This window comes from Sciurus vulgaris (assembly GCF_902686455.1).
Source record: "Sciurus vulgaris genome assembly, chromosome: 8".
Lineage (NCBI taxonomy): Eukaryota > Metazoa > Chordata > Mammalia > Rodentia > Sciuridae > Sciurus > Sciurus vulgaris.
The window spans coordinates 101,092,940-101,109,375 of record NC_136468.1 but is presented as its reverse complement, the minus strand read 5'-3'; the positions used below and the strand labels follow the sequence as shown (position 1 = coordinate 101,109,375).

The following is a 16,436-nucleotide window of genomic DNA, read 5'->3' as shown; positions in this document are numbered from 1 at the left end:
GACACAAGGACTTTGAGTATTTAGACTAATGGGCTACCCACTCTGACTATCACCCAGCCTTCTTGACTCACATGACATCCAGATGAAGGACAGACTAGGAAATAAGATTGGGGCCCCTCAGGCCTCCTCTTCTTCTGTGTGATGTCTTAATCTTATTCAGAGGATTAACTCAGAAACACAACAAGTGCTAAAGCTGTAGCTAGATTAACATGTGAAAACAAGCAGATATTATGTCATTAAAGTTGATCCACAATGGACACACCCAGTAGACAGCATCAGCTCAAGCTAGGGGATAAGCAATGAGGCCCACCAACCCAGCAGTGCCCAAGGATCCTTAGGGTTTGGGTGTAATGTGACAAGTGAGATATTGCACATGATCTACTGGCTATGTTAATATATCTGGAGGATTTTATTTAATTCCTTTACTACCATTTCTTCACTACCACCAACATCTTTTTTTTTTTTTTTTTTTTAGTATTAACACTGTGTGCTTAGTTAAAATCAAACAATGACATTTTTAAATGAATATATGGATTATTCCTTTAATATTTTCTCTGGCTAGGTCTTCTTAACAAGAATATGTCTTGACATGTTAAGGATTTATATCTAAAGAAAACAATTTGGCTATGGAATTCAGTCCAACTGTCATCTTTACATGCACCGAAGTGTCTCTTTTTGGCAATGCTGGAGGAAAGCAGAGCCGCTTTTCCTTCTGGGAAGACTAAAATGACCTGTTTCCAATCACAAATAAACTCAGCAATGGAGTCAAGCAACTCAGTCCAAGTAGAAGCTATTTGGAGGCAAAGATAATGTAACTTCCTAATTATCCAACAAAATTCCATGGCGTAGAAGTCTAAACTGGGAGATTTTAAAAAAATTTTTGTATTTTGTAATTTCTCCAATGGATTTACATGTCTACTTACATTTAATTAATTTAATTTATTCCATATAGACCTATCAGAAAGCCAGTAAATAAAACTGATCCAGAAAGACTCCAGCAAGTACCAATGAGAGTTGGCTACGGCTAATACAGCAGAGATTCAAAAACTGATCCCAGAAAGATGTCTGACCCACCTTTTGGGACAATACAAAAAAAGAAATTATTTACCATCATGCAGGCTTCCACTCTTCCTGTGCCATTTTATTTTGTTTTTGTTTTGATTTCTCTATTTGGTTGGACATTCAGTGATCCCCTCAGATTATTTCAAACATACCTATGACTTTAGGGATTATTCTGCATAGTGATAGTTGAAAAAATATTCCAAAGAATGTATAAGTCCAATTAAATATTCATCCAGGAAAACTCTTTAGCATATATATCACTTCCTCATAGTAAAAACAACTCTGCACCCCAGAAATCCATTGATAACTTAGGGCTGATCTACAACAAGTCTTGTCAGAGTCACTTATCAGGAAATCCATTCGGGTGTGGTTGATGAGGACACACGTTTGATAGAAACTGAGTTCTTGGCCACTTTCCCAGTCCCAACTTATAGAACATGAATTCCCCACTAGCGAAAGTCCAGGTCTCACAAAATATTTCTTCCTCATGGCACAGATAAGCATAGTTGATGGAGATCCCTAAGAAATACCCACGACAGTAACTTGGCTCTCAGTTTCTCTGGTTCCTGATAGAAGACATTTGTGGGGATGGGATTCACGCCTCCCCTGCTTCCTCTCACTTCTGTGAGGAAGAAAAGTCACTGTGCTTTTCATTTCTCACTGAATGGGAACAATGTCTCAGGTCTTGCCTCAATGAAAAAGGACTTCCACAGAAGGCTGCAGGCCCTCAGTGTCAAATCATCTGAGAATATACTGATTGATTTCACTCTCTATACCCTGCCATGGGTTAGGGGTTTAATAATGTTGAAAATAATTAAGGACTCTGGGAAGTACCATAGCTAGTCGCTTTGAAAATTCACTTTCCTGCCAGCTTTCTCTCATTCTGTTGACAGACTTCCTTTCATCTCTTTCCTTTTTTTTGCAGCCTAACTTGATCCCTGAAGGAGTATGCTCTTTCTAGAAGACAGATTATGCACTACATACAACATGAAAACTTTACACACTTTTCCTGTTGTCATCTGAAAGGCCTTTCTATGGAGGAAATAACTTATCTCACTTCTCATTCTCCCATTGGTTTTACTTTGAATTCCTTCTCAGGACCAACCTATTTAAATTTTTATGGTGGAATATAAGGTGGAGCTTTGGTTCCTCTTAATTTTTCTTTTTCCCAGTGAGATTTGTGACAGCTTTCCCCATTGCTGCTATCCATTATAGAAATTTAACTGCACTTTGAGGATATGTGATTTCAGAAACATTAAAAAAAAAAAAAAAAAAAAAAAATCTAAGAGTAACAGGGCAAGCTGAAGAATTGTGTGGCCCAGAAGAGGAAAATTTATAACCATGGAAGAGACTAGATGGTCACTCCATTTATTGTACATTCTTCAAACTGATAACTAAAAAATGTTAAATAAATCATTTTCAGAGCTCTTCCATAGGTAGCTGGTCTGTTTGTTAAAAAATGTGTACTATATACATGTGTCACAACTCATCTTTTAAAATGTTTTATACAATAATCTTAATAATAATATTCATCCAGAAGACTTTATTAAGTTGGAGTAGAGGGTCCTGATGGGACTCTAAATGATAGCACATTTGCTCTCTACAAGCTTAGGAAAGCATACTGTCTCAACCCCAGAAAGGTGTTTTAGATCACCATTTATAAAAGGTCTTGGGAAACATTCAGAAATACAATATGTCAGATAACCAAATTAAGAAGTAATTTAGCTTCTTAAAAATTCAACTCAAATTCCAAACATCAATATCCCAATAACTGAGTTCTAGCTACATGAATCCATAATGATGACTACTCTTCCTTCATTCAATACCTACTGCCTAAAAATCTATACAGGTTCCAACTGTGAATATTAAAAAAAAAATACAGGGAAAACAACGTAAGAAAAAAAATTATTTAATGGAATTTGGAGCTGGTTTTTGAAAAACACAGATTCAGGGACCAGCAGACGAGGGCAATTCAATTTAGACTTCTTTTATATGCTTGGAAGACCGTGTCATCTCCAGAGCACTGACAGGCCCACCAATTAGCGCTTCCCACTTGGGCAGCTGGGATGGAATAACCACAGTGCACATTCATGGGGAAGTGTCTGAAAAAGGTTATGGTGAGAAACTTTAGAGTCACCCATCAAATTCTATTTCAGTGACATCTTTTGAAGTTTGGAACTCAGCACCAAGACTATTTTGGCATCTCCACAGTATGTGGAAGGACAGCATGCTTCTCTCTGGCTAAAAGGTCAATGGTCAACGGTCAACGGTATTACTGAAGAAGATGCAAATGATGGATGTCCTGGTGTAAACTGGCAGTCCTTTGGAATGTGATAATTTATGAAAAATCTTTCCACTCCAGGGACAAATAAGGTGATGTTTATAAATGACTGATTTCTTGTTGTGGAAATGTTGTGTTGGGAACATTGATATGTCTTTTCATCTCAGTACTTAATAGACACACATTTTTTTTTAAATCAATTTCATAGAAATTTCAAGAAATTATGAGTTTTTCCACAGAGACAGAAATTACTCCTAAAATTAATCCATGAGAAGATCTGCTAAGCCAGCACTGAGATTCCTATTCAAGCTCTGTTTTCAGGTCTCACTTTCACTCCTCAGACAGCAGGACACTCAGAAACTTTAGCATAGATAGCTTTGAAATCAACCGTGTGTTCGGAACTTGGCCATGAGCCCTATTTTAGATCTTACTCTTCTGGCCTCTGGCTCCCCCTCCAGGGTAACTGTGAGCCTGCCCCCTCCCAATTTACAGAGAGTTTTCTCAGCACCTCCAGGGTGCCTCACACTCAGACTTCCGTGTGTTTACATTTCACCTTTCAGGAAACCTTTCCTCAGTCCATACACTAGGCAAGGTTTCTTGGTCTGCGGTCCCAGGGCATCCTCCAGCAGTCTCCTGTTCTCCATGGAAAACTTTCTTTCCTCTATCTGTTGTTCATGTCTGCTTCCCACATACTCCGTGAGGGGCTGTGCTTGTCCAGCTTCCTTTCCAGAATTTATACAGAGTACAGAACAAAGTAGCAGGTTATATCAGTTAATTATGAGAAAATTTGTGCAAGGTGCTTAGATACTTGTATCTAACTTAATAAAGTGAACCAATGGTAAGCTCAAACTAACAGGTACTCCTATCTTGGAGTAGGACCCTTGGAACACCAGAAAATATAAATCTGACAAAGAGAGATTTGACATGTGTTCTCATTTATACTCCCATTGATAATTTTTCTCAGGAGTTCTTCACACTTAACTGCATAATAGACCTTAAAGCTCAAATGAAAGAGTAGTTTAATGAACAATATATGAAATTAAGAACAATAGTATTAGCATAACTACAACTTATATTTAGAGATAATTGATGAATACTAGTTTGCATGCTTTAACTATGTCATTTACATACACAAATGACATTTCTTTTTTCTTTAAGGATAAAGGTGGGGGGAAATGATATTAAAAGGGAGTATTCACAGTAGACAAATTAATAAAGGAAATTGTTTAGATCATACTGCATGCCGTATTTTAATATTGATAATGATTACAAATATTGAGACAATGTACTAAATGTACTAAACAGCTAAAATTATTATTTTAAGTAGCCTAAAGGATTTTGAAGAGGTAAGTAATTTCTCATCCCTGATCAAAGTATTTTAAACACCGTTGACAAGTACTTTTAAGGTATTAATCAACAGGCTCCTATAAAAGATTTCTAGCCTGGGGGGAATGCTATGTGGATTTATACAGCTCTAAAGAAAGCACAATAAATACTGCATGATGTTATTGCTGTTCTTCAAGAGACAAATTTTGAATAATGTCTAAAATATAAAATACTTTGATCAAATTAGTACAATGTGTAGACAATTCATTACAGATCACAAAAGTTCATTAATAAAAAAGGACTGTAAATAAGTAGAATTTAGTAATGTTTAATATGAATTTTTACTATAAATGTGAAGATGCAGGTGTTTATGTCTGAATCTATAGAATTACACTTAGTGAATACAAAATGTGTCTCTACAACACAACCAGAAAACAGTGTAGCGTAAAGTTATCTTTAACCCCACTTTGTTTTTCGTTCATTGGCAGACTCATGTCATTGACATTAATGGGAGAATCTGAGGAAATTCTCATGAGTACACATGAGGTCTCCAATTCAAACATACCTCACATAGAGAGGCAGAGCTAACATAAATATAGTCAATATAAGCTAAAATCCTCAGAAAAAATTAATTTGATTATTGATAAATTTCCTTTGCATTTAGTATCCTTTGTCCCAAGTGGTCTCTTATTGGAATATACTGAAATAGAAGGCTGAATAGCATTTCTTGTCTGATGTCTATGAGCAGAATTGTCATTCACCTTTTATGCAGAATCCACATGTACTGCCCTCAAGAGACACTAATACTCTTTTTTTTTTTTTTTTTTTTTTTTTTTTAGTACCAGGAATTGAACCCAGAGGCACTAAACAACTAGGCCACATCCCTAGTCCTTTTCTTATTTTTTTTTATTTTCAGACAGGACCTCACGAACTTGTTGAGGCTGGCTTTGCACTTGTGATTCTCCTGCCTCAGTCTCCTGAGCCACTGGGATTATAAACTTGCACTACTGCACCCAGAGGCCCAGTAGATTATTTTTCAAAAAATAATCTAGACATACTCATTTCTTCTCAGATTGAAGAATTATCATAGTGATAAGTCTAGAGGAAGAATATAAGCTAAGGCAATAAGAAAGACATACCAAAAAGATGCCTAAGTTCTATAGAAATTAAGGAAACAAAAATAGAATTTACCAAAGGGAGGTTAAAACACAGAAAGTTTCTGTCAAGATGAGAATTTCATTGTGGTGAATATTTGGTCCTAATTATTTACTCCTCCTTGTGCTCCTGCCCTTTACCAGGTCTTGTGTATTTTTCTACCCATTTGAATATAGCCCAAAACTTGCTTTGGACAACAGAATGCAGTCAGAAAGGTTTGCTAGTTCCACTCCAACACTAACATGGCATCATGATTTCTGTTTGCCCTCTTGTTCTTCAGCATTTGCCATGAAACCATGAGCAACACACAGCAGAACTAAGCTCACCCTGCAGTGAGCAACCAAGCCAGCCAGACTCACAACCAGAAGCAAAGCCACCCAGCTGATCCACAAGCACAAAAAAAATAAGTGCTTATATTTGAATGCCATTAGGATTTTGTGGTTCTTTGTTACACAGTATTACTGTGATAATAGCTACCTGATACATGTAGAAATTAAAGTGAGCAAAAGGGGTATTCTCCCTTTCTCAGAATTCTGAGGAAAAAATTATTGTTTTGTTTTAGTCAGCTTTTTCTCTGCTCTGTGACTAAAAGACCCAACCTGTGCAAGAGTAGAGGAGGATTTATTTGGGGGCTCATGGTTTCAGAGATCTCAGTCCATAGACAGCAGGCTCCATTCATCAGGGCTTGAGATGAGGCAGAACATCATGGTGGAAAAGTGTCGCTAAGGGAAGCAGCTCACATGATGACCAGGAAGCAGAGAATAAAATCTCCACTTGCCAAATAGGAATTTATACCCCAAAGTCACACCCCCCCAATGCCCCACCTCCTCCAATCACACTCTACCTTCCTTCAGTTACCCCTCAGTTAATCCCATCGGGTGATTAATACACTGATTGGGTTAAGGTTCTTATAACCCAATCATTTCTTCTCTGAACTTCATTGCATTGTCTCACACATGAGCTTTTGGGGACACCTCACATCCAAACCATAACATTTTCCCCTTTCCTGTTACCGTGAAAGTCAGTAAATTCACATCTGGTTGATTGATAAACAGTTACATCCAATTAATTCATTCTGTGTTGACCACTGACTTATCTTTTCCCTCATTATGATGTTAACAATGTGCTCTTCTTCTCATGCACTGGGGATATCAATGACTGGAGGACTTCATTTGTAAATGTGTAAGGTTAATAAATTAAATCAGTGATTCTTGAATTGTAGCTTGGGGCCCATGGCTTCAAGGAGAGATGTTTGGAGACTCATATACCATGGTAGGCTCAAAGAAGGAAAGCTAAACAATTAAAGTGCTAATCTATCAATCAGCAAATTCTGCTTCAATGTGTCTTAGTTATTCAGATTTCATTTGGAAAAAATCAGTTCAACTCTTAAAAAAAGTAAAAACTACAAGACAAAATGCCACTGCAAGTATTCTCAGACTCTAAGCACTATGATTACAGTTCTTATTTTGATGAACCTGCTACATTTTATCTTTATTTCTAGGACCCTAATTAATAAGATCAACATCTACACCCCAATAACTTCCTAATTTTACTCCTTTCTTCCTTAAGGTATAGATTGTGTCCTTTCACCCTCTACTTAAAGTTAGCATAAACCCAGCCTTAGTGAGGACTCAAGCCTCTGCCTATCTCTTCAGTCTCATTTCCTGCCTCCTGCTCCTTCATATTGGCTTAAATCACACCCAGCTCTTTCCTGCCTCAGGATCTTTTCATATGCTATTTGTTCCTACCGCTTGGAATGCTCTTCCCATATTATTCAAATGTCAACTCCTTTGTACAGCTTTCAGTTTATCAGTCAGCCTCTCAAAGAGGGTTTCTCTGACCATTAGAATCACTTAAGGCCCTTGCCATTGTCCCATTTTTCTTTGTGACAGCACATGATTCTTTCCTCTCATTATAAACATTTGTTAGTTACATTTCCATTGATCACAATCTCCTAGTGGCCAGAGGCCAAGTTGTCTGGTTTATTTATTTATTTTTTTATTCTCAGAACCCAAAGCACATAGTAAATATTCAATACTGTGAATGAATGTGCATCTTAGCTTTTATCAACACATTTGCATCACCTTTCTATACCATATAGCATTTCCCTATGGCATGTGAACCTAGCCTTTTAAATTCCAAATCCATACATAACATTTTTTACACAGCAGTACATCACATTTTCTCATTCAACTTGTTCTGTTCATTATTTATTCTTCCCTTTTTTTTTTTTTTTTTTTGGTTGAGGAATATTGGGGATTGAACTCAGGGGCACTTGACCACTGAGCCACATCCACAGCCCTATTTTGTATTTTATTTAGAGACAGGGTCTCACTAAGTTGCTTAGCACCTTGCTGTTGCTCAGGCTGGTTTTGAACTCATGATCCTCCTGCCTCAGCCTCCCAAGCCACTGTGGTTACAGGCATGAGCCACCATGCCCAGCTTCTTCCCTCTTCTTATTCTTTCTGCTTGCCAATGTTCATTATCTGGTATGTTGTAGGAAATTATCAAGCTGACCCCAAATCTTAGAATTAGATTATACTTAGAATGAAATTAACAATAGTAGTTATTTAACAAATGAGGTCAGGTACCTGCAGAAGTACATGCTCTGTGCCATTTGAATGAGGTGACTAGGAAGTTAATGGACTATCCAAATTCCAGAAAAGTGACTAGGCAAGAGTGTCAGGAAGACAAAAAACAAAGGTTGTATTCTAGCTAATTCCATTCCTCTGTATAAGAAGAAAATAAATTATAAGTACATGCTTTGTACACAGACTAGAAAATAAGGATTAAAAGAAGAACATGGAGTATTTTTATGCAATGCCCAAAAGAAAGAGACAACATATATGAAAGGTGATGATATTATGATGAGATTAAGTCAGGTGGGGCTATACACTGCTCATAGCTCTCACTACAGTTTGGATGAACCACCCACCAGGATCTTCTGAGAGTGGGCATGAGACTCCTAGCTACCAGGAAGAGACCACCTCTGGAAATGAAAAAGTTGGCATTTTGACTTTAGCAGCAGTCTTTGGTAAGTTTGTCTGGTATGAGTCAACTTAAAAAAAAATTCAATCTATTCTGGGTTTAATGAAAACATTTAGTTTCTCAATTTGCAAAGCCAAGATCCATACCCTAAACCACAGTTCTGAAATAAAAAAAGATCATTTCTCTCTTTCCTGTTTTTCTTTCTCATTCTCATATGAACCCCACTCTATTTCTTAATATTTGCAAGTCTATTATTATCTGTTGGTAATTACATAATGTACTTTTATGTGTACGTATCTACACAAAACAGAGCAAGGAAATACAAACATTTTTTGTCACTGAGACAATCAGACATTCCACAGAGCTAAGACACAGCTCTGTAGTCTCAGTATACATTCCTATGGTCTGGTTGTAGGGTTCTCCTTTTATCCAAAATTGAAAGTTTGGATAATGCCTTGATAAGTTTTTTAGGGAATCACTAGGTACCCGCAATAAATAACATGTAGGACAATTAATGAAGGTTGGTGTCATGGAAAATAACAAACATTTTCAAACCTGGGACTGAAATCTTCCCCACAGTCGGATGTTTCATTTCCATAATGAGGCCATTGTGTAGCACCTTAAAATGGAAAAACAAGAGAAAAATAATTTGTAAGATAAAACTACCTCCAATCTCAATATATATGGGTGGGTACATTGAAGGAAAATATTGTAAAATATAGAGATGCTTAAATTTTGATTTGAAAATAAATATTCAAATTCAGTTTCTTCTTATCATCTATCAAGCGAAGCTGAAAAAGACTAGAAGACTAAGAACTAGAAAACCACATTTGTATAAAACCTTCCCACTCTTAAAAAAAATGTTATTTGTTCCTAGATATAAGTGGATGATTCTTCTCTGCACTATTCTCTATGTATGCTTCTTGAATATTAAAACTCAGTCTCTTCCTGTATCACCTCATGGCAGGATTTAGCCAAGGTCACTGCAGCAGGGCAGACTGGGGGGTCCTGAGATCTGGACCAGAAGAGCCAATGGGGGTGGCAATGAACTCCTAGAAGCCTATTCAAGGAAGGTGTGGGGAGTCGGCCCAATTTGAAAGGTGAATCAGTGTCCAGAAGGCCCAATGACTGCTGGAGATGGGAAGAATGCAGGGCTGCCTTGACAAGATAGCAGTAGAGCTAGGTGACAAGGAACCCAGAGGATGCCCAGGTTAGAGGTCTGAATAAGGAGGTTAAATCAGGGGTGTTTTTAATTATACTAAGAGTTCGATCATAAGACTGGATTTCAGAAATAAGAACTTCACTATCCTGGAGTGGGAAATGAAAATAACTAAGAAAAAGCCAGGGATCCCATCTTATAGGACCAATTAGGTTCTTTGTGGTGTGACCAGGATAGGTATTCAGTGTTCCATCAAGAACAAAGGTAGACTTGGCTCAGGATTAAGACCTAAGGCTAGTTTAGTCTTCCAGGGACATTCTGCCAATTCCTGACTAGTGAAATGTATCCTGATGCTGAGTCACCTGACTATTCAAACTGGAAAATGAAGGCAGGGATTTTTTTCTGGGAAGTGGGTAGGAAAACAAATCTGCCACAGATCAAGTGCCCTCCAACTGTAGGTAGAGGAGATGAGAGACTAACTTCAGGAGAAAAAAAAATTAAATTACAGGAAGCAAAATGTTCCATAATATACAAATAAGGATGCTACAAAGTTGCTTTGTTTTGTTTTGTTTTGTATAAACAACCAGGTGGATATACTATCTCAAAGAAACTAATATATAATAAGAGATCTTAAGCAAGACACATATTAGCAATTTACATATAAATTGTATTTCACCCACACTGTCAACCAAATGAAGGGCCCCTCTCTTTCTGTCCTGTATGTGCATCTAAAGGATAAAAGTACTTCAGTGGTTCAATAAATTTATGGACCACAATTTCATGCCAACATCCCAGTAAGTAATAGTTGAAGGTATTCTATAGCATTTTGAGCTTCAGGTAAAAGTAAGAAATGCCTCTCCACATACTTATCACAACCTCTTCTCAGAGTAAAAGAATATGGAAGAGAGAAGCTAATAAAAATGTTTGTTTTGCTTTGTTTTGTTTTTTTCCACTTGGAAGACTCCGTGAACGAGGTCAAATTTTGAGGGTTTTATCCATTCCTAATAAGCTTTTCTTGGTGTTCTATGGAATGTCACCAGTGATACAACTTCATGGATGACCTTTTAAAGCACAGAACTACAACTGTACTAGGCTCAATGTTCTAGCTTCCACTGCTTTCTTTGGGAGTGGTTACCACTTTGGGGGCCATGCTCCTTAAACAACCATGTCACTCTTCTTCATGGAAGATGAGGCCACACACCATATGGAGATCCTTTCAAGCAATGCCTTGCTTCATTTTTGGGATCACCAGGTTTGTACCCAAGAGCTGGCCAGAGAAAATTCTTGCCAGTGTTAGAACTGTGCTATAATTTAATTCTGGTGTGGCTCGTTCTCAGCATCCACCCAGCACAGCCTCCTTCTGCATGACGGTGGGGGCTAAATGCCAGCGGGAGGTGCTAAATCTCAGTTCTACTGAGGACAGGAACAAAAATACCAAGCTAAATTTCACTCGAAACAATTATCTGCACACTGAATCATTCTTCTCTTCTCGTATCTCTGTTGCCCTCCTGACTACCTCTTTGTAATAACACTGCTGTGCTACTCACAAAAGACAAAAGTGAGTGTTCTTAGCTAAATATAACTTAACTGATAGTGTTGAAATTAATTAACGCTGAATTTTAATCATGTAGCAAATGTTAAGTGTCAAACGTGAAAGGGTAGTTGGTAAAGGTCAAGGGACATATGTCAAAGTTTCGTGAAGCAAACCTAGCTGCAGTTGATTGAATATTTTCAGGAAAGCAGTGCAAGGGACTGCACTTCCTTCTCCTCTACCCTTATTGCTGTCTGTATATAATATTTTCAATATGAAACTGTAGCCTGATTACTTCTTTCACATCAAAAACCATTCAGTTTTAAATAAAACTATAAATTCTTATGTTTGGCAAAACAGGTTGACTGCAGTTTCTCATTTGCTGTAGCGTGAGTGCAACTATGAAGCAAACGGGCTGTTCTGGGCTCCCATCTGCAGAAAGAACTGACTGTTTATACAAAGTCTGAGATTAATAAGATTCCATAGGCTTTCTTTGTGAATCAGGTCAGATTATTCCAGAGAACAACTGAGGCTGTGGCAGTGCTGTCTCAGGAAAACAGTACTGTCCCAGCCTAAGACTCAGAATCTTGGGAAACTCTCCAGCCTGATTTGTAGGGAGAATTCTGTTCTGCTTAGTAACAGTTTTGAGTTTCTAAGAACCCAGGAGGTCTGTCTGAATCCCAACAAAAATCTCTCCTGCTTTATTTCAGGCATATTTTCTCACCCAAACTTCACTGGAAATGGAGGAACTACCTGCTCCTACCACCTGCAAAACATTTCTCTGGGGAGTGGTCACTAAATAGTCCCCTTTCTTTTTCTCACCCACTGAATGAGCCAATCTCTACCACTTTACCCTAAAAATTCAGGGTTAAAATATTCCATTTTTCTGACCCTAACAATGGACGAGGAACATGATCTTTAGTAACCTTCATACACAATTTTTCCTTAGGGTGAAGTTCATGCCTTTAGCCTCAGTTCGACTGTCCAGGGCACTCCTTGTTGCCCACTAACTTACTTCAAAATAAGGCAAGGAAGGACCTTCCCTGGAACTCCATAGTGAACTTTGTCCATTTGCCAATCAATGTCTTTGAATTTTACTGTTTTCTCCTTCCTTGTTACTTCTTTTATTCTTCCAAGATCTTTCATGGTTTGGTAGCTCTTCTAAATTTCATTTCTTCTCTTCAAAATTTCAAAAGCCTATTCTTGACAAGAATAGAATTGTAGATAGTGCACTAACCTCTTTAGCAAAGTATCAGGCCTATTTAAAATAAGGACTCTCTTTCTTCCTCCAGGGTTTTACAGATTGACAGCCTAATGATAGAGTCAAATGGTAATGTATTAATGATGGGGGAAAGAGTAAAATGTATACCTTAAAGTGATGTGGGAAATAAAAGTTTAAATGAAAGTAAAGGAGCCTTTTTATAAAGTCCTATGGCAGGAACAGCAGAGGAAAAAGTTTGTAATGTAGCACTAGCAAGACAAAAAAAAAAGAACAAAAACTATAAATTGATCCTCTATATAGACAGCGAAAAACTTTATTGAAAGCAAGAGATCTAGTTCAAGACTTATTGTCTTTACTCATAGAAGAACCAAAGTAATTTATCAATGGCACTAGCAACAGAATGGACCAATCCATTCACTGTGAATAGTCATTTGACCTAGTCATTCAGTTCAGTAAACTTCAAAGAACACTGATATGCTAGGCACAATGGAGGAGGTGGCAGTAAAAAGATGAATGAAATTATACTAAAAGTGACTGCAATTAGAAGAGAGAGTAGGGAATAAGGGACTTGATCCAATTTTTATAACACAATTTAAACTCCATAATGAAGGAACAATAACCAATAAGAAGCAAGTAATTCACTCTGCCTATATTGGAAGGAAGTTAAATGACCTAGGATCATTAAATGACCTAGAGGTCAAAAAGGTCAGTAAAGTCCTCTTTAGCGGACTAAAGATAACACTAAAATTAAATGTTGAGATTAACACTAACAATAATAAATATAGTAACAGCAGCTACTGCACAACAAAACTCCTGAGAGATCAGGCATTATATTAGGAGCTATTTACAATTGTTTGATTCGATTACCTCATTAAGCAGACTAGGCAGGAATTAGTATGAACTCCACTTCTACAGATCAGAGGAAGAAAACTTAAAGAGGTTAAGTGCTTGTCTAAGATTTCACAATTAATAAGCAGCTGACCTTGTGTTATAGTTTAGGTGTGTCTGACCCTCAGTGCTTAGCCAGATTCCTGGCATTTGGAGACTTAGTCAAAGAAATGGACAAGGATGATTTGATTTACCATGAAAATAACTAGCTGATGTGGTCACTGCTGTAAAACAAATTAGTCAATTCAGTGTGGAAAGAAAATCAGTCAAACGGATTGCTTGGCACCAGGAGGCCCAATTAGTTAATAAACTAAACTGCTCCCTTAGAGGTAGCCAAGGATCCTCTGGCACTACACATACAATTGCTGTGAAAAGAGAAGGATTTGGGCCCAAAGTGGCTCAGATTATGAAGGGGACAGACCCAGCAAGTGATCTTGGGCAAGGCACTTAAGTACTCTGAGGCTCAAAATCCTTACTGTAAATCAAAGAATAATAACACCTTTTTCTAGGGAGTTTGAGGATTAACTGAGATGACAAGTGTATGGTCACATACACTGAGCACAGGTCAAGCTCCAGGCTAAGTTCACAGGAAGGGGCAACTGTTTTCACCATTGTCAACAGACTGGGTCAATCTCTGGCTCTACCAAGTAGCAACTGTGTGGCTTTGGGGCACATTCATATATTCATGCAATAAACATAGATTAAGTAATTAACAGTGATGACTAATAATTAATAACAAGTATTAGATTCATACTAATGTGCCAGGCATTGTAAAGGGCTGAGAATAAACTAGGTCACCAAACAAACCTGGTCCATGCCCTACGAAAGTTCACAGCCCCGTATGGGAGATATTTCGTTAAAAGTACCTATTAGTCTGCTACATAATAATATCTGTTTTGTCCTGTGCTACATTACCAGAGCCATGACCATTACCTAGCATTATCTGATAGATGCTTAATAAATATCTATTGTATTTTTAAAACACTAAGTTGAATTAATTGTGTAAGTAGTAGGTGGCTCTTTGCGGTCTCATTATTTTATAGGGGTGAAGGAAAGACTTCTTTGTTTTAAGCTTTTAATAAATCCCTGGAGTTCTCTAGACATGAAATTGCTTTATAACTTCCCAAGATTTATTCATTTTCAGGAACTCAGTTATCAAGTTACAATGTTGCCTTGCAAATTGCAATGTATTGATGAACAGTGTTAGTAGAAAGCATTTTTTTATGTTCCTAATTTTAAAGGAAATGCAGATAACATTTTATCATTGAGTTATATTTGGGCCTAAGTATGGTAGGAATACTTGATTGAGTTAAGGAATCCATTTTTAGTTTGATGAGAACTTTTATTTTAGATGTGTACTTTTGGAAAGTATTTTTATCCTTCTACTGAAATAATCATTTTTTTCTCCATTGATATGTTAACAAAAAAATTAAGACATTTTCTAATGTTTAGTCAACTTACATTTCAAGAACAAACTAATTTTTCAGATGTTCTGTTTAAAATTTTCTTGCATACATTTTCATGAATGATATTGACCTATAATTTTTCTTTCTCCTATTGATTGTCCTTATTTGGTTTATATATCCAGAGTAACTATTTTATAAAGTGAGTTAGATAACCCTTCTTTTCCAGTTTTCTGAAAGTGTTTGTGAAAGGTTGGAATTATTTGGTCCTTCCATAGCTAGTGGAAAATTGTTTTTAAACTACGTAGAACAGGTGCTTACCTTGTGAGATTTCTAATAATTGAAGATTATTTCATTATTAACAAAAAAATTTAATGGATAGGACAACTCAGATTGTTCTCTTTCATCTGGAGTAAATTTCAATAATTTTATGGGAATTTTACCATTCCACTAAGTTGTCAAATTTATCATCTTAAAATTATTTATTATTTATCAACTTGAGAATAACAATATCTTTCTGATGAATTAAAATTTTTATTGCTCAAAAAGCAACTTTCATAGTTTAAAGTTCATAGTGTCTAACATTAGGAAAAGTATACTAGTTTATTTTTGGTGTGTATTTTCTTTATATATTTTATGCTCATACAGTTGACCTTCTGAGTTTAGTTTTAGGTATGTCTCTTGAAAACAGAAAATTGCAGGGATTTATCCTATTATATCTTTGCCTTTTAACTAGAGAATTTACTGTGTATGAATTGGGATCTATTTTAATTGATCCGTTGAATTGATCTGTTTTAATTCATTTTAATTTATTTGGTGCCTGTATTTTGTCTCACTGAGAAAAAAAAAAAAAAAAAAAAAAAAGCCAATCTCTTCTTAGTTGAGATTGAGATTGTTTTCCCACTTTTATTAGCTTGAAAAATAGAGACTCCATACTTTCACTACTCTTTTCCTCCAGAAATTTTAAGTTCCATACTTAACAAAAGATAAACAACATTTATCCAGTTATCTTCCTACCAACTTATATGACAGATGTTTCCAAATTTTCTTGGTTCCCTGTATTTTTAGGACCTTGGTAATTTGTTTCTCAATGCTACTAAGCAAAAAGGAAAACCTTTTGTTTTGTATATTGAATGTTTAAGCAATTAGGTGAAAACAATAGGTATTTATGCCCTAACTTAGTAGTGATTTTTAAAAAGTAATAGACACAAATTAAAAGAAAAAAAAAATGACATTTTTATTTCTTTTCTAAATTACCACAATTGTTGTCTAATAGCATGTGTCCATGCTAAGTATGAAAACACCTGTCAAATCTTAGAATAAAATCAGCTACTTCAGTCATTATTTCTTGTTCAATACTGATTTTCTTTTGACACTTGCTCTTTTTCATAGCTATATCTATTCAAAAACCTAGTTTGCCA

At 36.5% G+C, this 16,436-nt stretch overlaps 1 protein-coding gene across 1 annotated transcript in view; it reads right to left on the bottom strand.

Annotated features, from left to right (window-relative positions):
• The window catches only part of SUGCT (succinyl-CoA:glutarate-CoA transferase), a 755,391-nt gene that overhangs the window by 88,794 nt on the left and 650,161 nt on the right, over window positions 1–16,436 (bottom strand). Inside the window, 1 exon segment of the mRNA XM_079151764.1 lies at window positions 9,368–9,431. Within this exon segment, the coding sequence (XP_079007890.1) occupies window positions 9,368–9,431 (64 nt within the window).